Here is a 27149-nt window from a genome sequence, read left to right as displayed (position 1 = left end):
TGGGGTAAGTTTGTTGATGGTTCTCAGGTGGGTCTGGCCCTCACCTCTGGTGTATTCTGGCCCCTAACCCTGGTCCCAGACAAAATTCAGATTTGGATGCAACCAACATTCACAGTGCCTTTAGAACAGGCCTAGCTGTTTACTTGGCACATTAGCATTTTTTTAAATCTCAATCTATATAGAAGTCTTGGGAGGGAGGAATTATCTGCATTTTACAAGCAATAAAGCTAAGACTCAAAGAGGATCATCTACATGTTATTATACAAAGCTTTTCAGAAGTAGAACCAAAAGCCAACTCAGTTCTTTTGATCCCCATCCAGGGTACTGTCCACTGCACTTCAGCAAAGGCTTCCAGGATAGTACCTTGTGCCTGACACAATGGTCGTGGAGTACAGGCTTTGTATCCCCTTTTACAGCTCTGATCTTCCTCCCTTATTCTTTCCGTCTTCCATGCAGGCTTCCCCCAGCCACTACAGGGCTGGGGGCCGAGCGGGTGCCAAGTCCAGAAATGTTTCTGAGGCTGTGAAATGTCCCCTCCAAGGAGCCTGCCTGAGGAGCGCAGGCAGAAGATGTGACAGGCCATCATTTCGGCAGCTGAGCCTGCCTCCAGCCCCGTCCCAGTCTCCCCTCCCACCCCAGGTCCTGCCCTTCCCGGAAAAGGATGAAGCTCCAGCTGCAGTTCTGGGGAGGCCTGGACCCCAGCTCCGGAGGGGCTGTGGTTCCCAAGGCTGCTGGGCCTGGAGAGGCGCGTCCCTGGCCCATCTTATCAGCGCTCTGCAGGGTCTGGGCCTGCTCCTTGTCTCCTGGGCTCCTAAGGCCATGGGTGGGTTGATGGTTTGGCAGCCGGCCTCCTGGCCCAGCAGATGCTGAGCAGCCTGGGGGCACAATCCAGCTCTTCTCTCCAAGGCCAGCTGGAGGGATGAGGCACGACAAGGCCATCTCTACAGCTGGCACCTCCCCTTCAGCTGAGAGGGGGCCTAAACTACAGGACACAGTCCCAAGACCCTTAAGCCCTGGCAATGTCCTCGGGTGGGCAGCAGGTGGAAGTGGAAAGAAGCCTGTGGAGCTACCAGCAGGGAGAGGGGATCAGACATGGGGCTGAAGGGCCTCTGGGAGCCCCTGTGCCAAGGGGCTGCTGGCACTGGGCAGCAGCACCCCAAATCCCATGAGGAGTGTGCCCAGAGCAAGTGGCTCAGACCTTGGGCATGGCTCGAGGATGTCGGTTTGTAGCTGCTGGTCCCAGACAGTGCAGCCCAGGGCAGGCATCAGGACATGGGCCGGAGGAGAAAGAGTGTTCTAGGAAGAGTCCAGTACCCGAGTGCTGGTGGTGGCTGGTCACAGTCTAGTGCACGCTGTCTGGCTTGTACAGCCGTGCTGCCTGACTGTACATACCCTAGCAACATTCTCCTTGCTCAGCACTGGACGTCATCTCTCCACCTGGCCCCTTCCTCCAGGGAGGGAACGGGGAGGCTTCCTAGGGTTAGTAGCAGGAGTTGGTCCTCAGGAATCAGGAGCCCTTGAAAGGAGGATGCCTGGTTTCCATACAACTGAGGGTCGCCCTGGGCCCTACCCTTCCTAAGTTTGAAGCACTCCAGCATCCTTTCAATAAATGTCTGCCCTTTGCTCTAAAACTAGTTTCTAGCTGTCATGACTCACTCAGTTTATGAGGCCCTTCCCTTCCATCTACCACCTGTCTCTTACCCCCAGGTGACACATGTAGAAACTAAAAATGATGTCCAGGTTGTATTAGATTTCCTTGCATACCCACAGCAGTTCGAATACCTGGTGATGGACTGGGAGGAGTAAAACCTTCCACCAGGAACCCTCCAGCAGGTCTACTCTACATCCCCTCCTCAGGGTAAGAATCAGTGCTAGGATACCTTAAAGGCAGACAAAGCCAAGTGATTCGTTTGCCAGTAGCGAAGAGCCCCACCTCCTTATTGCTTTTTGTCTGCTTATTCTCTCAGTTACCAACCTCTTTTCGTATTCTGCCAATTTTCCCATCATATTTTGAAGCCACATTAGGCTCGTATTTAAAATCGAATCTTGCTAGTGAATTGATCCTTTTCTCTGTGAAATACTTTATTCCTAGTAATGCTCATTTGCCTTAAAGCCTATTTTAATTATTTTATGCAGAATATCTTTTGTCCATCCTTTTACTTTCAACTTCTGTAAATTTTTATGTTTTGGATGTATCTTTTGTAAACAGCTATTGTCAGTTATCTATACTGTGTAACACAACAGCAGCTAGAAAGTGTTCAAATGTTTGGAAGAAATACACTTCTAAGTAATCTATCATTCAAATAAATAATGTGAATTAGAAAATATTGAGTTGAATAACAAAAATACTAAATATAATCTGTGGACTGCAGCTAAAGCCTTCATTAGAAAGAAAGTTATGAAGTATACATTAAAAAGAAGACTGAAAATTAATGAACTAAACATCTATCTCAAGGAGTTAAAAACAACAAATTAAACACAAAGTAAAAAAATAAACATGGGAGCCAAAATTAGCAAAATATAAAACAAAAATAGGATAGCCAAAAGTTAGTTTATTTTGAAAAGACCCTGACATTGATCAAGAATACAAGAGAGAAGGCATAAATTATCAGTTTTATGAATGAAAACAGGCATTAAGAGGATAAGGAGAGGATACTATGGACTATTTTGTATAACAAAAATTTAGATAATATGGACAAAATCCTAGAAAAATAAAACCCAAAGTGAAGAAATAGAAAATTGAAATAGTCCTAATGTGACTAAAGGTATTGATTCAATTTTAAGCTTCCCTACAAAGAGAACTCCAGGTAGAGATAGCTTCACTGGCAAATTCTATCAAACATTTAAGAAAGGATTCCAATGTTAGCTGAACTACATGAGAAAAATAAAAGGAGAACATACATCCTAACTCATATTACAAAGCCAGAATACCCTTGATACCAAGGCCTGAATGGAGTGAGTATTAAAAATTTATAGGTCAAGGTCATGAACAAAAGTGCAAAAATCCTAAACAAAACATTAGGAAAAGGAACCAGTAATACATAAAAGGACAATATATGACAAATTAAATTGGGCTTATTCTAGGAATGCTGTATTAACAGTTTAATGGAGAAATATCATACACCTCAATAGATGCAGATCAAGTGTTTGATAAAATTCAACATATATTCATGGTAAGCATGGTAAGTACTCTTAGAAAACTAAGAATTTTTTTGAAAAGTCCTTAATCTAATACAGGTTAAGTATACCATCCCTGAAGTGCTGTTTCAGATTTTGGAATACTTGCATCATACTTACTGGTTAAACATCCATAATCTGAAAATCTGAAATCTGAAATGAGCACTTCCTTTAAGCATCACAGAGGCACTCAAAAAGTTTCAGATTTTGGAGGACTTCGTATTAGGTATACGCAACCTGTAGAAGGACTCTACATATATTTTTAAAACCTATCATAGTGAAATGTTGGAAGTTTTCCTCTTGACATCAGGAATATAACAAGAATTCACATCATCATCACTTCTAATCAACATTGTACTGGAGGGGTCTGGCCAGTGTCGTAAGGACAAGAAATGAAAGTATAAAGCCTCAAAAGGAAAAAACAGAATTATCATTATTTACATGTGGTATGATTGTGTATGGAGAAAATCCAAAAGGATGTAGGGATAAACCAACAGAATAAGCAAGTTTAGCAACGTTGCCCAACACAAAATCAGTATACAAAAATATATACCAGCTCTAAACAGAACACAAGGATTTTTTAAAGATACCATTTACAATAGTTATCAATTTTCTAGGAATAAATTTTACAAAAGACACGCATGACTTCTTCAGAGAAAATTCAAACTTTATTGAGAGAATTTTCAAATTTTCAGTCACATTTTCAATGTGACATCAGCCATGTGTGTAGCTTCAGCTTGTCTTCTTTTTAACTTATGGTTGCCCATCTCCTAAAATATAAACATAACATTTGAGTTCATTACTTAGCAGAACTTTACTGAGATGATACTAAAAGCACACAAACAACACTAGTTTTGGTTTTTTAAGATGAAATGAAAACCAGAACCCTAACCACTGCATAGACTTCTATGCTAATGTACATTTTCAGGCATATGTGTACTAATTCTTAAAATTCATCACTCTAGTGGTATGAGGAAACAAAGACTTCTCAAGCTAGAACAGATTAAATGCCATGAGCCCATTTAAAGATAATTTTAAGTGGAGGGCAAAAACAGCCACTGATTTCAGTTTTGTTTTGTTTTGATTTTTTAATCAAACAAAAACTCCAGGAAGCAAAAAACAAGCAAGCAAACACAGTGTCACTCAAATGTATTGACTAAAAACACTCTACTAATTATATATTAGCTAAGGAATTGTTTAGCTGACTAAAGAGAGGTCAAAGAATGCCGTTCCATTTGGTTTGTCTCTTTTGTGCAAAAGTGCAAAAATAATTCATTCATCTAGTTAAATCTTTATGTGGACTCTTTATACCAGAGTGACCATTTGTCTACCTGTTAACCTGATGTATTCCTTTCCCTCTCAAAAGTGTCCTGATTTAGATGATAAAAATTATATGGTTGGAGGCTAGATATGCCTGTTAAAAAAAAAATACGTAGTCTTACTGGTTTATTTAAGCTACTACCATATAGATGACATTAAAACGTGAGGGAAAATGCTACTGTTTCTCAGTCTAGCTCGCAATTTAAAAAAAAACAACAAACCAACTTGGAAAATTCAAAACATACAGATCTATCTTACTTGTTAGTGCCTAAAAGCGATTTGTGATAAACAATTCTGGCAAAATTTTTTTTAAAGCAACACTATGTGTCATTTAGATACCCAATTGCCCCTGGGGTATGTTAAGTAATATATATGCTTTTTAAAGTGTTTGATCACTTGCCTTGAGTTTTGGAAGATTTCTACTCCAAAGTAATAATACTTTCATATTTTATAATTCAACAACATGGCTTTGACCCAATTCATTTTTTCCCTGACACTGTCTTTGAATCAAGTATTTGGTGTCTGAACTACCTTTCAAATAATATTTGTATGTGAGACTTGTTATTAAAGCATATTATAGAAAAAGAGTAACCCCATGACTTCCATTCTGAATGAATAACGTACCTGCTTCTTTAGTCTTAGCACGCTCCGGATTAGGTGGAGTCTTCTCTTTTACATCAGAGCCGTCTCCACGCTCATTCCCAGTGTTTTCCAGATCCATTTCCTGGCAATCACCTTCCACTTTACGTTCTCATATAAATAAAAAAAATTATTGATATAAGTAAGCAGTAAACTATAAATTAGTGTTATTAAATAAAGCTCTGTAGGCTTGTATTCTAACAAATGTGAGGCATGAGTGCAATGGGCGTTGGAATTTTCTGCTAGAAAATGGGGAAGAATATTATCTCTACTAGGAAGTTTTCTTTTCCTACGACTGTTTAAGACAACTTAGTTGTCACTTTCACGATCTGCATATACTTCTGTTACTGTAAATCACTCATTAGAGCAGTATTTATTTACATGAATTTCCCTGATTAGATTGCAAGCTCAAGGAAGAAATCATTCTCTCATTTATATCCTCAGTACTTAGTACATTTCCCGGCACCTAGTAAGCCCCAGTAAATGAATGAAAAAAGTGTCTGTAAAAACATTAACATAAGACAAACCCAAATTAAAGAACATTTTACAAAACAACTGGTTTGGATTCTAGTTGTCAATGTCATGATAGGCAAAGAAAGACTGAGGAGCACTTCCAGATTAAAGAAGACCAGAGAGATATGACAACTAAATACAATGAGTAGTCTTGGATTAGATCCTGGATCAGGAAAAAAATCCTATAAAGGACATTCCTAGGCCAACTGACAAAACTGCAATAGACTATATGTTAGATGTTTTCTCAAGGCCAATTTTCCTGAATTTGATAATTGTTCTGAGGTTATTTAAGTGATTATTCATATTTTTAGCAGATACATACTGAATTACTTACAGAGTAAATAGTTGTGATATTTGAAACTTACTCTCAAGTGGTTCAGCAATAAAATATTAATATGGCAAAAACAGGGAGATAAGTGGCAAAATGTTATAGCAATTGGTGAATCAAGGTGAAGAATAAACAGAAGTTCACTGTACTTAGATAACTTTTCCTTACATTTTAAATCCTTTCTAAGTAAAAAGTTAAAAAATGAATATATGACAAATAGATAATGGTTCAGAAAGACAAAAGTATTGAAGACTTTTAACGGTAACTAAAAGGATTTCACATTTTTATTTCTCTGAATTATGACATTTTCTAAAAATTGCTGTGTAAGAGCTAACCATAACATATCTAGGTTTGCTCAAACTTTTAATGCAATGACGTATGCCCAGAAAAATAATATCCCAATAAAACCAAGTTTAACTCATGAAACAGTTTACAATTTTTTCTAAATTTAATGTAGTTTCCTTTTGTTTGCTAATATAGAGTTTGGCAAGGATTGTATTTTCCAAGTATGCCAAAGAACTCTTAAGATATAAGATAAGTAAAATGCCGAAGAGAAAATTTATCACAAGAAGGACTACGGCAGCTGAAAACTACATTATTCCCTTACAAAGGATTACCTTACAGGTTTCCAGCCAATTTTTAGGGGATGGTTTATTTATTCCTGTTACTAGTATAACATCATACATGAAATACAAAATGCTCCTCCATGCCCTTCTCACCTTCAATCGGAGGTGTTCTTTCTCTCTCTCGTCCAGGTTCAATATCCTGATTGTCAGTTGGTGGTTCCTCTTGCTGAGATTCACCGGGCTTTTGAGACATGGGGGGAGAGTAGATGCAAATCGAATACTGTTATTAACACCATGGCAATAGGAGTCACAAATATACATACTATGTGAAGATAGCTAGTCACAAATAAATCTGAAGAGGTTTTTCCTAGCCTCTCTATAAGCATTCTTAGGAAAAGTTATTCTTCCTATATAGAAAATACTTTAAGGAGTTACCTGCAAGGACCGATAATTCTGGAACCCATCTTCATCTTCTTTGGGCTGTATTATTTATTAATAAGCATGATAGGAAAGTCATAAGGACTATTTCCAGACTCCTAACAACATACATATGCAGACAATATCAGAAAATAGGTCTCCTTGCTCAATATCTCATTAATGTGATTTAGTTTGCAACTATTTTCAGCAGGGAAGTCCTTTATATAACAGATCTATATTGGTTCAACAATGTTTTCGATTTTCTTTCAGAAAAATACATTTCTGCCAATGGAAATAAGATACTGAGAGGTACTCACAGCCACGAATGCAAACACATCGGGAGCCTCCTGACCATCTCCTCTTCCTCTGGATCTTGATCTCACTCGTGCACTCATCGCTCCAACTAGAAGATCGTGAACTGAAGACTGCAATAAAAAGGAGTAATTATACTCGACTCTTTCCATGGCCATCTGCTGATTGTAATTTTTTTTTAAATTTTGTGAGATTTCCATAATAGGTCCTGAGTTAATAATAACTACGCCTGGTTTCCAATCACATCAAATAAATCTATCTGCAAACTGCTTTGTTTCTTCCACAGCCAACTTGGCAGAGAAGTGATCTTCAAGTCCTAGATCAAAACATGGGGTCTTTCCTAAAGAGACTTAATTTCATAACTGAATTCCATTACGAAGAGATTTTTTAATATTCAGCCACCCCAGGTCCCCTCCTCCCCAGGTCCCCACTGTCCTCTGTCGGCAGTTTCAAGCGCCTCTGGGACTCAAAGATACCTCAAAAAGTACCCCCAAGTTTCACTCCATCTGATCCCTCTCCCCTCCGTGGCCCAACTTCCTCCCTCGCCGCAGCCCTGCCACAACCACAAGGTCATGGCGGTGCCACCGCCTGTGAGGCCCTTCCTTCACCGAGGCCACGGACTGTGCTGCCCGACCCGCCTGAAGCCCACCAGCTCCTCCTCACACTTAAACTCCCAGGAGGAACGATCGGTGGACCCACCCATTGAGTCTCAGTCTCAGGTGAAAGAGTCCCGACAACTGGAATGCAAACAACACCCTCACAGCTCCGCGGCAGTTCACCTCGTGGGTGAAGGGGCTGATGGGAAGACCCCCAGTGAATATGCACACTGAGGCGGGCACTGTCAAGCGCGGGCCGTCCCACCCTTTCCCTGGTCCCCACTGAGGACTCCGGCATCCGTCCTCTATGGGCAGTTTCATATGCCTCCAGGACTCAGATAGTGTCCCGCTCCAAAACTCACACCATCTTGGCTGACCCTCCTCCCCTTCATGGCCCTCCTTCCTCCCCTGTCCCTGCCCCGCCGCATAGCTGCCTGCTAGGAGAAGGATGAAGACCTCAAGGCCCTTCCTTCTCTGAGGCCAGGGACCACAGTGCCCGACCCACCAGAAGCCCGCCGGCTCACTCATTCACACCTGTTCTCACTTACACTTGACTGGAGTCAGCAGAGAGCCTGGCGAAGAATGAAGAAGGGAAGAGAAGTGGCACCTACCTACTTCTGCCTCCTTGTTTAGACCTCAGCACTGTCAATCCCACCAGCCAATCCCAAACATGGGGGGGTGTCACGTGGGTTGTCTTTCCAGCCCTCTCCCGCCTCCTAGAGGCTCTGTGCCACCTGGAGGAAGGGCCTGCTCGGTGCTGGGAAGGGCTTGTCTCTGGCTTCTGGCCCCTCTTGCAAAATGTTCTGTCCTGGATCTAGGAATGTTCCCAGCTCTGCATTTCACCTGCAAATTTACCCTTTAATTTTTTCTCAGTGCTGCTGCCTCAGTGGCCCTCAAGAGGGTATTCAGTCTTCCCAGAGATGTGTGAAAGCTTAGGCTCTCAGAGAGTACAAAGCCATTTTAAGCATGATAGGAATCCAGAAAAAAATGTAAAGAAGAAGGATGATAAACCCACATACATAAATAAGCCTAAACATTTGCACAAAAATCCGGGCCAGGTGCAGCAGCTCATGCCTGTAATCCTAGCACTTTGGGATGCTGAGGCGGGTGGATTGCTTGAGCCCAGGAGTTCGAGACCATCCTGGGCAACATGGCAAGACCCTGCCTCTACAAAAAATACAAAAATTAGCTGGGCATGGTGGTGCCCACCTGCAGTCCCAGCGACTTGAGAGGCTGAGGTGGGAGGATAGCTTGAGCCCAGGAGGTTGGGGTTGCAGTGAGCCAAGATCACACCACTACACTCCAGCTTGGGCTACAGAGCAAGATCCTGTCTCAAAAAATAAAAAATCCTGTGACCCAGCATTTCTACTTCTAGGACTTTAATGTTAAGGAAACTGTCTTGAATGTTGACAAATATTCTTTGCTTGGCCAAACTTTTAAGTCAGGCTTCTGAAACTTCTCCTAGAACCATCTGTGCATTTCCTTGTAAAACCCAGTTTTAGCAAAGAGCCCTGCTAAGTCAATGTGGCATGAACCCTCCATCCTCAATATCTAATCATACTTGCTATCTCATGGGGTTCTTCATCTTCCACCATCCCCCAGGTGATGTCTGATTTCCCTTGGCCTGTCTTCAGCAAGAATCCTGCTAGGTGGGTTTAGCCAGAATCCCCCTTACCCCTGATGTTTCCTCTTAGTAATTTTCCACCCACAGACCGTCATACTGCTCCTTTGCTATACATTCCCACTGGCCTGTGCTGTATTCAGTATTGAGCCCAATCTCTCTCCCCTACTGCAAGATCCCATTGCAATGGTCCCTATACCCATCACCACGGTCCTAAATAAGGTTTTCCTTACTGTGCTTTAACAACTACCACTGAATTTTTTTTTTCTTTAATCATGTGAACAAAAATTTGGATACATGGGACTTCCAAAACAGCTTAATTTATAATAGCATGGTCGTGGACTTGCTATATAAGTAAACTATGGCACACTTGAAAATGAAATATGAGTGACTACCAAAACCCATGCTGAATAATATTTCCTGTAATAGTGGTGTGGTGCCGTTCACTTTAAGTCATTAACTTGAAACATCTGGTTATGTAGCACTGTGTATGTACAACATGATCTCAAAAGAAAAGAGAGGTTCAATAGAGCTACCACAACACCAGCCTTCCTCTCAGACAGTAAGTGTGCTTTGTTCTTGTGCAACCAGCATGTTCTGGGACTCCAAAGATATATGGTTCTCCGAGGGGAACCCAGCAGATAAAATGCAGTGCTAGAGGACATAGGTCTCCTGCACCTGGTGCACGTCAAAGAGCTTCACCATTGCCTAGGTGGTCTGATCCTCTGCTGTCAGAGAAGGTGTGGGGGGTTGGGGGTAGGAGGACAGAAGCCCACTGTTACTGCTTTGGGCAAAAGTTAGATGGGTGCCTGCAGGACAGAAAGGAGCTTGCCCTGCACATCCCTGTCCACCCCCTCCCGCCCCCGCTAAGCCCCCGGGGGAAAAATATCCTTTCCGTCCTTGCATGCCTGGACCTGGACAATTCTCGGACTCTGCAGGTTACCCTTAAAGAAGTGCACATTCTTTGAGAGTTAGAAAGATCCCCCATGGCAGAAGTAGAATTGCCAGATCTCCCTCTCCTTTTCTCCCTCTCTCCTACAGATAAGATGTAGAGTCAATACAGATCCAAGTGTGAAGAATATATAATTCTTCCTTGATCTCGCCAATCAGAGACAATCACTTTTTATATCTAAGCAGGAGCTGCTCCTACTACTCCGATCTTTATGTGGATTAAACAAAGATTTATTGAGAGACTGAGATCTCACACTCTGCAATCAGCATAAACTGTGGGCTCTAGTCTCAGCCTCCTGTTTCTCCTCAGGTAAAGTGCTTTCACTAGCTCTTAGGTGTTTCCTGTTATCACCTGGAAAGGCTATCTGCAGTCTGCTGCCTCCCTGACCTTGGTGCCTGACGGTTGGCAGCTGCTGTGTTCTCTGCATAGGATCAAGTTTCTCTAGGATGCTGTGAAGGAGTGAGAGGAGAGGTAAGGCCTTTTCTGTGTGAGATCTTAGATCTGAACTGAAAAGGAAATCCTTGAGCACCATGAGCCTTCCCAGAGAACCTCATCCTCAGGCAACATTAGTGCGAAGCAAGCACTCTGATCAAGGATATGTAGGTGATCCCAAGCCCCTGTTTGTATCATTGTGGTGATTATAGATGTCACTTTCATTGTATTCATTTTCTGTCACAGGTGATATCTGCTCCTTACAAAAAATCCAATCACTAAAAATTGACTAATCCTACTGTTTTCTGCTATTTGATGGAAGAAAACACCACACTACTATTTGAATTTGCACTTTTGATAAATAATATGTTTGAACATTGTTATTCAAGTAATTCATGCTCATAAACAATCCACAAAATCAGAAAGAGGAGAATTAAGAAACAACTCTGGAGTTCCAGCATTCATTAAAAACCTCTCTTCTATTTGTCATTTTAGCGCATGTGTTTTCATATATTTATCATTTTAGATGATCATTCATGCTGCAGCAAACATCCTGATGGATCATTTTCTGTCCACTTCCTTAAACATTTCTTCATGAAAAAAAAATCCTACATGAAGAAATAAGGGCTCAAGAGTATGTACAACTTGTCTAATGTAACACCCTCTGGCAAGGTATGCCTGGAATTAAATCTGTATCTTTCCGATTCTGGTTTAAGCCTGAATCATAAACATAAACATGTATGCCTCTTCACCTTGTGCTACCCCATGGATCCAGTAGTTCCTTTGAATCCCTCAGCTCAAGGAGAAGCTTAGCAACCCCATGAGCACCATCCATGAGAGGTGATGTGGTATAGGTGCCCACATGTGCAGAATGCAGGACTGGCAGAAGAAACATCACGTGCTAAGTCTTGGAAGCATGCTTGCAGACTGCAGAGGCCACTGGAGCTGAAGACTGAGGCTGTGGGTCAGAGGAGGATCTTTCCTCTGGTGTCCTTTTACCTACTGTATGCCACAATAAGTGCATGAATATAAATATTATTAATATAAATATTTTGTGAGATGATTTTTCTAAACACTGACTGGTAAACATGAAGGCAATTTTCATGATTGCAAAGGAGAGTTCCCGGAAATCTTGACATGGGTTGACAAAGTATGTTATTTTAAACTGTTACTCCAACTACCTGTGAACTCCTTCAAATACTACTCATGCCCATTCAGTTGCTGCACACATTCTCACATCTATTCAGATAGCTATAACTTAGCGTCAGCATTTCCGAGGAGTTCACCTGAAGCAAGTGGAGAGGAAGGAAGATTCTGTCCTTGAGAGTTCCACCATCAGAAGGAGAAGCCCTTGTTTCCCATTCTCCTTATATAGAAACCTCCAGGTTCACCTTTCTGTGCCAACTGAGCCCCATTTTATAGTTGTGCTTGTCACTTCAGTCTTCACTGATGGTGTGCAGGCCTCTCACTTGTGCTAGAAAGCTCATCTGGCTTTGGACTTCTTTCTCTTGGGCAAGCCTTCTCTTACGCACGTATCCCCTCATAGGTAATTAGTGAGGGTTCGTTGGTCACGCTGGCCTTCGCTGGTTGTTATGTCTCTACCCGGATACCTTTCCCAAAAATCAGTTGTTTGTATAGGTGTGAGTTTGTTTCTGTACTCTCTGTGCTGTGCTAACCTACTTGTTTATCTTTAGGCCAATGTCACACTACTGTGATACAGTTTTGTAGTAACTCTTGAAATCCTACTTTGACTAATCTTGGTCCTTTGCATTTCCATATGAATTATAGAATCAGCTTGTCAATTTCTACCCCCAAAGAAAACCTTCAGTAATTTTGATTGAGAATGCACCAAATTTATAGATCAATTTGGGGAGAATTGACATCTTAACAATATCGAGTCTTCAGACCCGTGAACAAGATATATCTCTTCATTTATGTAGGTCTTTTTTTCTTTTTTGTGTGTGTGTGTGTGTTTTTCAATTATGCAGGTCTTAATTTCTCTCAGAAATATTTTGTAGTTTTCAATGTACAGATTTTTCATATCTTTTTTCAAGTTTATCCCTTGTTTTTCATGTTTCATGATATTGTAAATGGTATTGTTTTTATGTCAATTTTATTGTTTGTTGCTAGTGGACATAAACACAACTTATTCTTTATATCGAGCTTGTATCATGCAATTTTGCTAAACTCACTTGTTGGTTTTAGTAGCTTTTCATTGTTTTAATTAGATTCTATCATGTTTCCTATGTAAACAATTGTGTTATTTGTGAATAGACGATTTTACTTCATTCCTAATCTGCACGCATTTTACTTACGTTTGTTCCCTGACTACACTACCTAGAACCTCCATTACAATGTTGAATACAAGTGGGAAAAGTGGAAATCTCTGTCTTGTTCCTGATCATAGGGCAAAAGTTTTCAACATTCTGCATCTATTAAAATAATTATATTTTTTTCTTTTTTAGCTATTAATATGGTGAATTTTATTGATTCATTTTCAAGTATTAAAACAGCCTGCATTCCTGAAATAAATTCCATTCAATCATGATGGATTATTCTTTTAATGTATTGCTGGATTTAATTTGTTCAAATATTGTTTAGAATTTTTGCATGTATATTTATCATGGATATTGATTTATACTTTCCTTTTCTATTAATATCTTTGTCCAATTTTGGAGTCAAGAAATTCTGGCCTCATAGAATAAGCAGGAAAGTATTCTTTCCTCCTCAATATTTTGGAAGATTTTGCATAGAATAGGTATTATTTCTTCCTTAATTATTTGGTAGAATTCTTCAGTGGTGCCATCTAGGCTTGGAGTTTTCTTCATGGGAACATTTTTAGCTATGATTTTAATTTCTTTAAAGGGTTATTCAGATAAAGGGTTATTCAGGTTATCTATTTCTTCCTGAGTGAGCCTTGGTGGTTTATGTCTTTCAGATTATTGTCTATTGTATCCTTGCTGATTTTCTGCCAACATGTTCTATCAATTATTGAGAAAGAAATATTGTAATCTCAGACTGTAATTGTAGATTTGTGTATTTCTCGTCATGTATTTTGTGACTCTGTTATTAGATGCATAAATATTTGGGGTTCTTAGGATTGTCACTAACATAAATGTAAGAATCCTTAACAAAATATTAGCAAATTGAATCTAACAATAAGAATAATACAGCACAACCATAGGAAGTTTATTCCAGGAATGCAATGTGAATTCAATATTCAATAATCAATCAATTTAATCTTTGATATTAACAGTCTAAAGAAGAAAATCATATGATAATATCAATTGATGCAGAAGCATTTGACAAAATACAGCATCCATTCATGATAAAAACTCTCAGTGAAGTAGAACTAGAAGGAAATTTTCTCAATTTGTAAAGAGATCTGCAAAAAACCGACAGCTAACATTGTATTTGATGGTGAAAGACTGAATGCTTTCCTCCAAAGATCAGAAACAAGACAAAGATTTCTATTCTAACCACATCTGTTCAACATCATGCTGGGAGTCTTAGCCAGCATAATCAGGCAAGAAAAAAGAAATATAAGGCATTCAGATTGGAAAGGAAGAAGTAAAAATTACCCTATTTGCAGACAACATAATTGACCACATAGAAAATTCCAAGAAATCTACCAAAAAAAAAAAAAAAAAAAAAAAAAACCCTTCTTAGAACCAACAAGTAACTTTACCAAGGCAGCAATATACAAGGTCATCACACAAAAATCGATTGGATTTCTATACATTAACAGCATACAGTTGGGGCCAGGCATGGTGGCTCAAGTCTGTAATCCCAGCACTTTAGGCGGCTGAGGCAGGCAAATCACTTGAGGCCAGGAGTCCAAGACCAGCCTGGCCAACATGGTGAAACGCCCATCTCCACTAAAAATACAAAAATTAGCCAGGTATGGTGGTGCGCACCTGTAGTTCTAGCTTCTTCGAAGGCTGAGGCAGGAGAATTGCTTGAACCCAGGAAGCGGAGGTTGCAATGAGCCGAGATAGTGCCACACTGCACCCCAGTCTGGGTGACAAGGTGAGCCTCTGTCTCAAAAAAGCAAACAAACAAAAACAACATACAGTTTGAAACTGAAATTAAGAAAACATTTACAGTCAAAACATTGATGTGCCTAGATATAAATCTCACAAAATATGTACAGGATCTGTGTGCTGAAAACTATAAGACACTGATCAAAAAAGTCAAAGAGGACCTAAGTAAGTGGAAATACATGCTATGTTCATGATTTGAAAACCCAACATAGTAAAGACAAATTGATATATAGATTTAACACAATACTAATCAAAATCCTAGGAGGACTTCTTGTACATATAAGACAGGCTGATTCAAAAATGTATAAGGAAAAGCAAATGAATTAGAATGGCTAATGCAATTTTGAAGAAGAGGAAGAAAGTTGGAGGAATCTTACTAACTGGTTTTGAAGCATGCTTGCCCGTAATTTTTAGACTGCCCCTCAATTTGAGTTTAATAGAGTCTCATGATTGGACTAAGATAATGGATTTTGGGGAAGAATACTGTTGGGGTAAAGTACCCTTCTCATCACATCATATCAGAGGGTATATGATATAAACATGAATTCTTACTGGTGACATTAACCTTCATCACTTGATTTAGATGATGTATGTCAAGTTTCTCCACTATAAAATTACTATTTTCCCCCTTTCATATTCCATTCATTAGAAGTGTATCACTAAGTCTAGCTCACACCCAAAGGGAAGAGAGTTAAGCTCCACCTCCTGGGGGGAAGAATATAAAAAAATTTGTGGATATATGTTAAAATCTCTACAGTAACTAATGCATATTTGAGGGGAAATACTTTGAGGCAATACAAGTAACCTTTTTCTTCTTAAAGTGTAGGCGTCTAATTTTAGTATTAATCCATGGACCTTACCTAGAGCAATTATCACTGTGCTGTTCTAATAATGATTTTCTATTTCATTCATTCCTTCTACATTTATTGTTTGGAATTATTCCATAAGAAAGATCTGTCCCTTTTCCATTTATTTACTTATTATATTGCTCATTTATATCAGTATGGACTCATGGATTCCTTTTTATTTTTTAAGTTCTATTCCAATACACTTGCCATGTGTTTTGTGACTCAAATTGTTCTAGCTCAGATATTGGGACCTCTTTCAGATTGGTTGTTACACACTTTTGATATCACATTCATCTTTTTTGTTTTTGTTTTTTAGCTTTTGTTTACTTCCTGGCACTGCATGATAAGACAAGTTCACCTGCTCTAGAATCAACCTTTTCTCCAGGTTTCTGGCTTCCTTGTATTAAGAAATGGTATTTAGAAACTAAGATCTGTACACTGAACAATATGATTTTTAAAATTATTATAAAGTAACAGTAATCAAGGCACATCGATCAATCAAAAAGAAAAGGATCCAGAGATTGGCCTACACAGGTATGGCCAGTTGGTTTTTGACAAAGGTGCCAAAGCAGTTCTACAGATAAAGGATAGTATCTTCAGTAAATGGTATGAGGAAAATTGGATGGTCATATGCAATGAAAATTAACCACTATTAAACCTCACACCATATATAAAAGTTAACACAAAATGGGTCATATATCTAAATATAAAATGTAAAGCTATAAAACTTTTCAAGAAAGTTTTATAAAAAGAGACTTTGAGTTTATCAATGAATTCTTAGACATGACACCAAAAGCACAATTCATGAAAGAAAAAAATTGATAAATCAGACTTCATAAAAATTTGATACTTTTGCTTTGTGCTCTTAAAACTGTTAATAGAATTAAAAGAAAAGCTTCTCTAAATGCAATGTGATATCCTGGAACATTAAAAGGGTATTAGTGGAAAAATTAATGAAATCCAAATAAAGTTTATCATTTAGTTAGTAGTATATTGCCAATGTTAACCTCTTAGTTTTGACAAATGTACTGTGGTTATATTAGATGTTAACATTAGGTGAATCTGAGTGAAAAGTATATGAGAAGTTTCTGTATTAGCTTTGCAACTGTTCTATAAATCATTTCAAAATAAAAATGGGTATTAAACAAAAAAAAATGTAGCCAAACCTAATAATAAAACAATTAGAGCTACTGCACTTGAAGCCAGAGAGGAGCAGTCAGAGGCTCATCATCTCTATCCCCGCACTCCCAATTTCTTAGGTAGCCTCTGGGAATCCTCTACAGCACCAGTCCTCAACCTCTTTGGCACCAGGGACCAGTTTCATGAAAGATAATTTTTCCACAGTCTGGGGAGTAGGGAGAGATGGTTTCGAGATGAAACTGTTCCACCTCAGATCATCATGTGTTAGCTATATTCTTATAAGGAGTGCACACAACCTAGATCCCTTGCATGCATAGTTCACAATAGGGTTTGCTCTCCTATGAGAATCTAATGCCACCAGTGATGTGACAGGAGGTGGAGCTCAGGTGGTAATGCTGGCTTGCCCACCACTCACCTCCTGCTGTCCAGCCCGGTTCCTAACAGGCCACAGGCCTGTACTGGCTCATGGCCTGGGGGCTGGGGACCCCTGCTCTATAGAACCCCTGGGTTCCTTGAAGTATGATTCCTAAACCATCCAACTTAATCATTAATAAGACTCTAAGATAGAAATAGAAGCCAAACCTAGGCCTGAAGAATAAAAATTTATTAGTTTCTCTTGATCATTAAGGTTTTTCTATCATAGAACATCATTAAGTTGAATTGATATAATCTTTTCTTTACAAGGTCAAGCCTTTTGCTGCCCAGCATTTTGACCTTAGAACTTCAAATCACTTGATTCATTGTTCAAGGTATCTTTAAAATGTCAAAGCTAGGGTAATTGCTTCTGATTATGCAAGAGTAGGGAGGATTAGGCTATAATTTGAGGACATATGTGTATGATAAAATTCTACCTATGTTTAAATTTTCATGAGGCCTCTTCAATGTCCTTAAAACAATAAAATACTAACTTTAAAAAAAGACAACTATAGACTGGGAGAAAATGTTTGTGAATCATCTATCTGACTAAAGCCTTATATTCATAAAATTTAAAGAACTCTCTAAACTCAATAACAAAAAAAACACACAACCCAATTTGTAAGTTGGAAAATGTCATGACCACTAAACCAAAGAGAACATACAGATGGAAAATTAGCATAGCAAAAGATGCACAACATCACTGGCCATTTGGGAAATGAAAATTAAAACTGCAAAAGATACCATTACTCATTTACTTGACTCACTGAAACAAAAGTTACTGACAATACCAAGTATGGGTAAGGATGTAGAACTACTAGATCTCTCATATGTTAATGACATGAGTGCAAAATTGTACAGCCACTCTGAAAAACAGTTTGGCAATTTTCTATAAACTTAAATATATACATACCATATGACCCAAGAGTTCAGAGACGGAGCACTGAAAAAATTCTGCTCCTATCCCATCCAAGAAAAAAGCTGGTTAAACTGTAAATTAATGACTTTTCTTTTTTTTTTTTCCTTTTTTTTTTTTTTTTTTTTTTTTTTTGAGACGGAGTGTTGCTCTGTCACCCAGTCTAGGGTGCAACACCTCCCAGGTTCAAGTGATTCTCCTGCCTCGGCCTCCTGAGTAACTGGGATTACAGGCGCCCACCACCACACCTGCCTTTTTTTTTTTTTTTTTAAGTAGAGACAGGGTTTCACCATGTTGGCCGGACTGGTCTCGAACTCCCGACCTCAAGTGATCCACCCGCCTCGGCCTCCCAAAGTGCTGGGATTACAGCTGTGAGCCACTGCACCTGGCTGACTTTTCTTTGACCCATCAGAGGACCAAGGTCATAGGGTAAATGCTATACCAAAATCTGGAGAGAGACAGGCACCTACAGGAAGACACAGGACTCTGTGCCTTATGCTTACAAGGGGCAGAAACCAGTGTGTAGATTAAACAATAAATTTTGATGAAGTCCTGGGAACCTAGTGTGAGCTAGCATGAGAATGTGAAGCTCCCAGAAGACTTATTCATGTGAGGTTACCCTCTTGTAGGCTTTTCACCTAGGGCTACCACTAGGCTCACACAGAGAATCCAGAGAAAGTTCCCCCATGGCGCTGGCAAGCACAACAGCTGCTGCCAAACTCTACATTGATGCATTTCTCCTATCTCCCTTACAGAAATAAAGGCTTAAGCTGCAGGCACTGGTCACACTATAGCAACTAAAGAAGATGGGTCTGGGGCAGAGTTTCAATGGTGACTTCCATATTTTCTCCCAACTGCTGTGGGGTTGCACCAGTGACCTCAGGCAATAGGTTTTCTTCAGCCTGTGAATTAAGGCTTTTGTTTTATGTGGGGCATTGAGAGATTGGGCAGAGTGGGGTTTCAACAACGACGTCTGTCACCCTTCCTTAGTCTTCTCAGGATTCTCCCAGCCTTCCCTGTTAGTACCTCCTGGAGTTGCTAGAGGGAAAGCCTGCAAGCAAGTGCAAAACTACCATGTCTGCAGCCTCCAGGACCTCACACTCTCACACTAGCCCACACTCAGCCCTTAGCAAGTTATTTGGAAGTTTCTACCCTAATTTTCTTGTTGACGTATATGGCATTCAGAGGCATCTGTCTCAGATAATCAAACGCTCAGGTGCTGTGTCTCCCTATAGGGTTTGTCTTTCTAGATCTCAGGTTAGTTGTTTTCCCAGAAAACTTATTTCCTTGATGATTTCAAGAAAAGTATTTAATTTGAAGTTCGCCCAGCATTTTTCTTGTTGTGAGGATGGAAGTGATACCCTTTCCAGCCGTCCGTATCTCTACACTGAAACCAGCCATCTTTTTACTTTTATCCGACCTATATCACTGTATTTGTAGACAGCATATAGTTAGGTCATGGTTTGTAATTCATTTTGACAATTTCTTTTAATTGGTGTATTTAGATCATTTAAATTTATTATTGATATATTTTTATTTAGACCTACCATTTTATAATTTGTTTTCTGTTTGTTCTGTCAGGTTTTCACTCCTCTGTTTTACCTTTCCTCCCTTGTTTTGGGTTATTTAAAACTTGCAGCATTACATTTTAATGTATCTGTCGTGTTTTTTACTATATCCTTACATACACAGTCGTCCCTCAGTATTCGTGGAGGATTGGTTCCAGGACCCTTGTAGATACCAAAATTCATAGATGCTCAAATCCCCTATATAAAATAGCATAGTATTTGCATACAACCTACACACATTTTCCTGTATACTTTAAATCATCTCTAGCTTACTTGTAATACCTGATACAATGTAAATGCTATGTAACTACTTGTTATACTGTATTGCTTTTATTTGTATTATTTTTATCATTTTTAACTGTTTTTTTTTCTGAATATTTTTTATCCTCAGTTGGTAGAATTCGAGAATGCAGAACCTGCAAATACGGAGGGTCAACTGTAGTTTTTTTAGTAGTTACTCTAGGAATGACTGCTGCCAAGCTCCACCCTGGTGCATATCTTCTATCTCCCTTACAGAGAGGGAGACATATACTTAACTCTCCACATTCTACTTAGACTCAATGTTTTGTAATTTTAATTGGAATGTAGAAACCTTGCCACCTTATAGGCCTCTTAACCATCCCTTCTTCAAGCTCTAGTTGTGTTATGTATTACATCTGCATACATTGAAAACCCCATCAGACAATGTTATACATTTTACTTTTTTAAGCACAAAACATATTTTAAAGAATTCAGGAGAAGAATCATCTATTATATTTACCCAAATATTTACCATTTGTGAATTCCCTAGGTTTGAATCTGAGTTATGCAGGATGAGCGTTGAGACTATGAGGCCTCTGAATACTTTATCTGTGTTTAGAGTGTGAGGTCTCTGAAATCTTGAGAGTCTCTGTTCTGAGATTTGATTCTGAATGTTTTGGAGGTCTGTATTCAGGGTGTGAATTCTCCGAACTCTTTAAGGTCTGTGACTCAAGGTTTGGACTCTGAGCTGTAGTATTTGGTGATCTTTGTTCACAAGTGTGAGGTCTCTGAAGTCTTTGAGGACTGGTGTTGTAAGGTTTTAATCTACAGTCATTGTGGGTCTATGTCCATGATGTGAGGCCTCTCAAATCTTTTGGTATCTTTGTTTTTGTTTTTGTTTTTGTTTTGAGACGGAGTCTCGCACTGTCGCCCAGGCTGGAGTGTAGTGGCGCCATCCTAGTAGCTGGGTCTACAGGCACCCACCACCACGCCCGGCTAACTTTTTGTATTTTTAGTAGAGACTGGGTTTCACCGTGTTAGCAAGTATGGTCTCAATCTCCTGACCTTGTGATCCACCGGCCTCGGCCTCCCAAAGTGCTGGGATTCTGAGGTATTTGGGGGTCTCTGTTCAGATTGAAATGTCTCTGCAATCTATGGGGGTTTGTTTCCAAAAGTTTGTCTCACATATTTGGAGGTCTGAATTCATGGTGCGAGGTCTCTGTACTTTCAAAGGATCTGTTTCCCAAAGCCTGAGTTATCTAGGGGTCCACATTCAGAGTTTGAAAGGCTTTGAAATTTTCAGTTTCTGTTCCAAGATTTTAGTCTTAGGGATTAGGAAGCCTGGGTTCAAGACACATGGTCTTTGAACTTTTGGAGGGTCTAAGTCCACATTTGGATCTCAGGTATAATATTTGGGTCTGTCTGTGTTCAAGAAGTGAGGTCTGTGGATTCTTGCAAGGTCTTTGTTCCAAGTTTTTTACCTGAGGTGTTTGGAAATCCATGCTTAGGGTGTGAGGTCGCTGATATCTATAAGGGAGTATGTTCCACATTTTGAGTCTGAGATACTTAGGTGTGTGTACTTTTGTTCTCTGAAATCTTTCAGGGTCAGTACAAAAGTCTAAGGTAACTGGTGGTTCTGTGTTCAGAGTGTAAGGTCTCTGAAATTTTTCAGTATTTGCATTGTAAGGTTTGAATTGGAGGTAACTGGGGGTCTGTGACCAACATGCGAAGTCTTTGAAATTTTAGGCTTTGTTCCCAAATTTTGGACATAGTTTTGCTCTGCATTCAAAGAATTAGGTCCTTGAAATCTTTTAAGATCTGGGTTCCAAGTTTTTTGTCTAAGTTGTTTAGACATTTCTGTTCAGGGTGTGATGTCTGTGATCTCTTCGAGAATCTGCATTTAAAGGTTTGAATCTGGGATATTTGGGGGTCTGTGTTTGCAGAGAAAGGTCTCTGAAAGCTTTTAGGGTCTGTGTTGTAAGGTGTGAATATAAGGTACTTGGGGGTCTCTGGCAGATAAAGGTTTAAATCTGAGATATTTGGAAGTCTGGGTTCAGGGAGAGGAGTCTGAAATTTTTAGTCTCTCAAGTTTGAGTGTGAGGCATTTGGAGTTCTGTGTTATGTGTGCATGTTCTCTGAATTCTTTGAGGCCTGTGTCCCTAGGTTTGAATCTGAGGTACGTGGGGATCAGTGTACAGGGTGTGAGGCCTCTGAATAGTTTCTGAGTCTATGTTCAGAGCATAAGTTCTCTAAATCATTTGAGGGTCTGTGTTCCAAGGTTTGAATTAGGGGTTCTGAGGGGTCTGTGAACAGGGAGTGAGAGGTGTCCGAAGTTTGTTTTTTGTTTGTTTGTTTGTTTATTATGTTTTCTTATTTTGTTTCATTTTGTTTTTTGAGACAGGGTCTTGCTCTGTAGGCCAGGCTGAAGTGCAGTGGCATGATCATGGCTCACTGCAGCCTCAGACTCTCAGGCTCAAGCAATCCTCCCTCCTCAGCCCCCAGAGTAGCTGGGACTACAGGCATGCACAACCATGCCCAGCTAATGCTTTTTTTTCTGTAGAGACAGGGTCTCACTATGTTGCCTGGTCTGGTCTCGAACTCCTGGACTCCAGCGATCCTCCTACCCTTGCCTCCTAAAGTGCTGGGATGAGCCACCATGCCCGGCCTGATGTCCAAACTCATTAACTGTCTGTGCTCCATTGTTTCAGCCTGAAATATTTTGGGGTCTGTGATCTGAGTATGAGGTCTCTCAATGCTCTAAGGGTATTAGTACCAAGATTTGCCTGTGTTCTATGAGGGTGTGAGTTCTGGGTTGGAGATTCTGACGTGCTTTGATTATATGTATTCCCAGATCTCTTTCTCACATAACAAGGGATCTGGATTGTATGTTAGGTCTCTGAAATCATTGAGTGTCTGTACTTCAAGTTTTTAGCCTAAATTGTTTGGAAGTCAGCAACCAGAGTGTGAAGTCTCGAATACTTTGAGGGTTTTTTTTTTCCAAGTGTGGAGTTTGTGGTATTAGGAGATTTGTGTTGAGGGTGTGAAGTCTCTGAAATCTTATAGTGTCTGTGTTCCAAAGTTTCAGTCAAAGATACAGTATTGGTCAGTGTTTAGGCTGTAAGATATCTATAATTTTAGGGGATCTGTTTTCCAAGTACTAATCCTGAGATATTTGGGAGTCTGAGTTCAGCATATGAGGCCTGACTTGTTGAAGTACTTTTTAAAAATAAGATTGAGTCTGAGGTACTGGAGTCCGGGTTTAAAATGTAAGGCCTTTGAACTCTATGAGGGTTTGCGTACTAAGGGTAGAGATTGATGTATTTGCAGATAGTTGTTCAGGGTGTGAGTTCTCTTTGAAGGTCTGTGTTTGAAGTCTGAAGCTCAGGCATTTGGGATCAGTATTTAGATTGTAAGTACTCAGAACTCTTAGTATCTGTGCTTTCATGTTTTCTCTATCTGCATTCCAAGACTGAATCTGAGGGATTTGGGGGTTCCGCATTCAGTGTTTGAAGGCTATGATTATCATTGAGGGTTTATCTTTCATTGTTTGAGTTTGAGGCATTTCAGGATTGGAGTTTGGAATGAGAGGTCTCTGAAGTCGTCGAGGACCTATGTTTCAAGTTTTTTCCTACGGTATTTAGGGCAAATGTTCAAGATACAAAGTCTTTGAACTCTGAGCATTTGTGACCTGTTTTCTCCTGCATTAATCTAACTTCAGGGAGTGAGGTTCTTGATTTTTTTTTTTTTTGAGCCTCCATGTCCCAGAGTTTGAATCCGAGGTGTTTGGGACTGTATGTTTAGGGTGTGATAGTCTCTGAACTCTTTGAGGGTCTGTGTCCTGAAGTTTTAGTTGATGTATTTAGGGATCTATGTTTAGGGTATGAGGGCTCTGAAATCACTGAGGGTCTTTGGTACAAATTCTGAATCTGAGCTCCTGGGGGTCTTTATTCAGGGTGTGAGGGTTCTTACTCTTTGAAGTTGATGGGTCGGGATTGTGGGAGACCAGAATATGCCTCCCCCAAATAAGAAGGATTGTTGAGCTGAAGACAATTAAGAGAAAATAGGCACAGGAGAGCTTTCTGCCCTCCCTCTATTTGCCTAAAAACTGGACATAATCTACAATAACAAAGGTATCCTGCTCCCCTCGCTACAACCAGGAAGAGTGAAGGTTAACAACTGAAGACAGCTTTAGACTTTCATCAGCCTGGAGATGGTTCCAGAGGAATTTATATTGGCAAGTTTTGCTAACTCACCTTTTTCTGCCATTTGTTTGTCTTTCCCCAACTTGCTGCCTATAGAGACTCAAGATCCTTTTCCTTTGTCTTGTGACTTCTCTAAAAAGTTACTCTTCTTTGTTAATAAGGCTATATAAGCTGTAATTTAAAGCCATCTCTTTAAGAACTACTAATTCTCTGGGTGTTCCCCATGTACATATGAAATATACCTGTTAAAAAACCTTCCGTTTGTTTTTTCTCTTGTTAATCTGTCTTTTATAACAGGGGTCCATTCCAACTAAGAACCTATTGGGGGTTATATTACTACTCCCCCACGGGATCTTAGGTATTTGGTGGTACATAATTAGGGTATGAGGTATCTGGTTCTTTGAAGGTTTTTTTTTTATATATATATACACACACACACATATTTATTTAATAATAACAAGTTTTAATATATAATATCTTAAATATTTAATATATAATGTCTTAAATATATATCTTAAATATATAAATATTAAATATTTAATATATAATATATTAAATAAATATAATATACTAAATGTATAATATAAAATAAATATAATATACTAATATTTAATATGTTAAATATTAATATATTATATATTAAATAAATATATAGCATATAATTATATTAAATAAGTATTTATATTTTTTATATTTGTATATAATTATATACTATATAATTGAGTTTGAGTTATATGCACATCTGCATTTGGAGTGTGAGATCTCTGAGGTCTATGAGGGTCTATGTCCTAAATAATGAATTTGAGGTATTTGCACATATGTGTTTAGAGTTTTGGTTCTGTGACATCTTTGAGGGTGTATGTTCCAAGACTTGAGACTAAGGCATTTTATATCTGTTTTCTGAATGTAAGCACTCACAAATATTTTAGGGTCTGTGTTTTAATGTTTATATGACGTACTTGGGTTATTTTTAAAAGGCATAAATTCTCTGAACTCATTGAAAGTCTGTGGTCCAAGGTTGCTGTTGAGATGTCTGGAATCTCCTTCAGGATATGTGATATCTGAAATCTTTCAGGTGTTGTGTCATGAGGTTTGAGTCTCATTTGTCTGTAAGCTAGTGTACTGGGTTGAGGTCTATGAATTCATTGAGGTGAGAGTCTAGGTTCCAAATATTGAATCACTAGTATTCAATTCTCAGGTTATGATGTTTTCATTCAATATTTAGGTGATGTTGTCATTCAATATTTAGGTGATGAGGCAGAACACTCTCATGGTATGTATTCCAAGTTTGGAGTGTGAGGTGTTTGGAGTCTCTTTTCAAGGTTGAAGGTATCTGACCTCTTTGAGGATTTGTTTCCTAAGTTTGCTTCTGGGATTTTTGTTTTTGTTGTTGTTGTTGTCTAAGTTCATTGTGTGAGGTCTCTGAACTTTAGAGAATCAGTGCTCCAAGATTTATGTGTGTTTGTGACGTAGTAAGAAGTATATATTTGTTCTCCACCCCTCCCCAAACCATTGGAATCTCCAAAGTGATAAGTGTCTTTTGCATGCTAATGGATTGATTGGTGGCTATGGGCTCCTAGCTAGCCTCAGGATGGGGGCTGGTTACCAGGTGCAATGATTAGAGAGTTGGAACTTTCAGTCCCACCACTGACCTTGGAGGAGAGAAGGGCTAAAAGTTGAGTGATCCTGTCCAACAAGCATATGAAAAAATGTTCAACATCAGCTAATCATTAGAGAAATGCAAATCAAAACCACAATGAGATGCCATCTCACACCATCAGAATGGGTATTATTAAAAAGTCAAAAAATAACAGCTGAGGTTGCAGAAAAAAGGGAATGCTTATACACTGCTGCTGTATATGTAAATTAGTTCAGCCATTGTGGAAAGCAGTTTGGCAATTTCTCAAAGAACTCAAAGCAGAATTACCATTCGACCCAGCAATCCCATTTTGGGGCATATACCTAAAGGAATATAAATCATTCAGCTATAAAGACACATGCACATGTATGCTCACTGCAGCAGTAGTCACAATAACAAAGACATGGAATCAACCTGAATGTCTATCAATGGTAGACTGGATAAAGAAAAAAGTGGTACATATACCCATGGAATACTACACAGCCATTAAAAAGAATAAGATCATGTTCTTTGCAGCAACGTGGATGGAGTGGGAAGCCATTATTCTAAGTTAATTAACACAGGAGCAGAAAACCAAACACTGGCATGTTATCACTTATAAGTGGGAGCTAAACATTGAGTACATGTGGACACAAAGAAGAGAACAACAGACACCCAGGCCTACTTGCAGGTGGAGGATGGGAAGAGGGTGAGGATCAAAAAACTACTTATTGAGTACTATGCTTATTACTTGACTGGTAAAATAATCTGTACACCAAACCCCCATGACATGCAATTTACCTATATAACACACCTGTGCATGTACTCCTGAACCTAAAATAAAAGGTGAAAATAAATGATTTGGGTTGTAATCAAAGGAACATGAGTGTAAATCTGGCTGGGTGTGGTGGCTCATGCCTGTAATCTCAGCATTTTGGGAGGCCGAGTTAGGTGGATCACTTGAGGTCAGGAGTTCAAGACCAGCCTGGCCAACACGGTGAGGCCCCATCTCTACTAAATATACAAAAATTAGCCGGGTGTGGTGGTAGCACCTGTAATTCCAGCTACTCAGGAGGCAAACGCAGGAGAATCGCTTGAACCTGAGAGGTGGAGATTGCAGTGAGCCGAGATCATGCCACCACACTCCAGCCTGGGCAACAGAGTGAGATTCTGTCTCAAAAAAAAAAAAAAAAAGAAAGAAAAAAAGGGAACATAAGTGTAAATCTGTACAAAGATAAATATTTTCCAAATGAAATTCCAATAAAAAGTTTTTTTAAAAGATTAAGT

General features: G+C 39.4%; 1 protein-coding gene across 1 annotated transcript in view; it reads right to left on the bottom strand.

Annotated features, from left to right (window-relative positions):
* Positions 1–3823: 3823 nt before the first annotated feature.
* The window catches only part of PAGE4 (PAGE family member 4), a 79539-nt gene continuing 56213 nt past the window's right edge, over positions 3824–27149 (bottom strand). The window contains exons 2-5 of the mRNA XM_050775770.1: positions 7278–7385; positions 6697–6784; positions 5122–5247; positions 3824–3947 (exon numbers count right to left, since the gene is read on the bottom strand). Of these exons, the coding sequence (XP_050631727.1) occupies positions 3931–3947; positions 5122–5247; positions 6697–6784; positions 7278–7385 (339 nt within the window). The 3' untranslated portion in view covers positions 3824–3930. The remainder of the gene's footprint in view (positions 3948–5121; positions 5248–6696; positions 6785–7277; positions 7386–27149) is intronic.

Source organism: Macaca thibetana, chromosome X, assembly GCF_024542745.1.
Source record: "Macaca thibetana thibetana isolate TM-01 chromosome X, ASM2454274v1, whole genome shotgun sequence".
Taxonomy (NCBI): Eukaryota; Metazoa; Chordata; class Mammalia; order Primates; family Cercopithecidae; genus Macaca; species Macaca thibetana.
The sequence above is the reverse complement of the archived record's forward strand: the minus strand, read 5'-3'. Positions and strand labels throughout refer to the sequence as shown.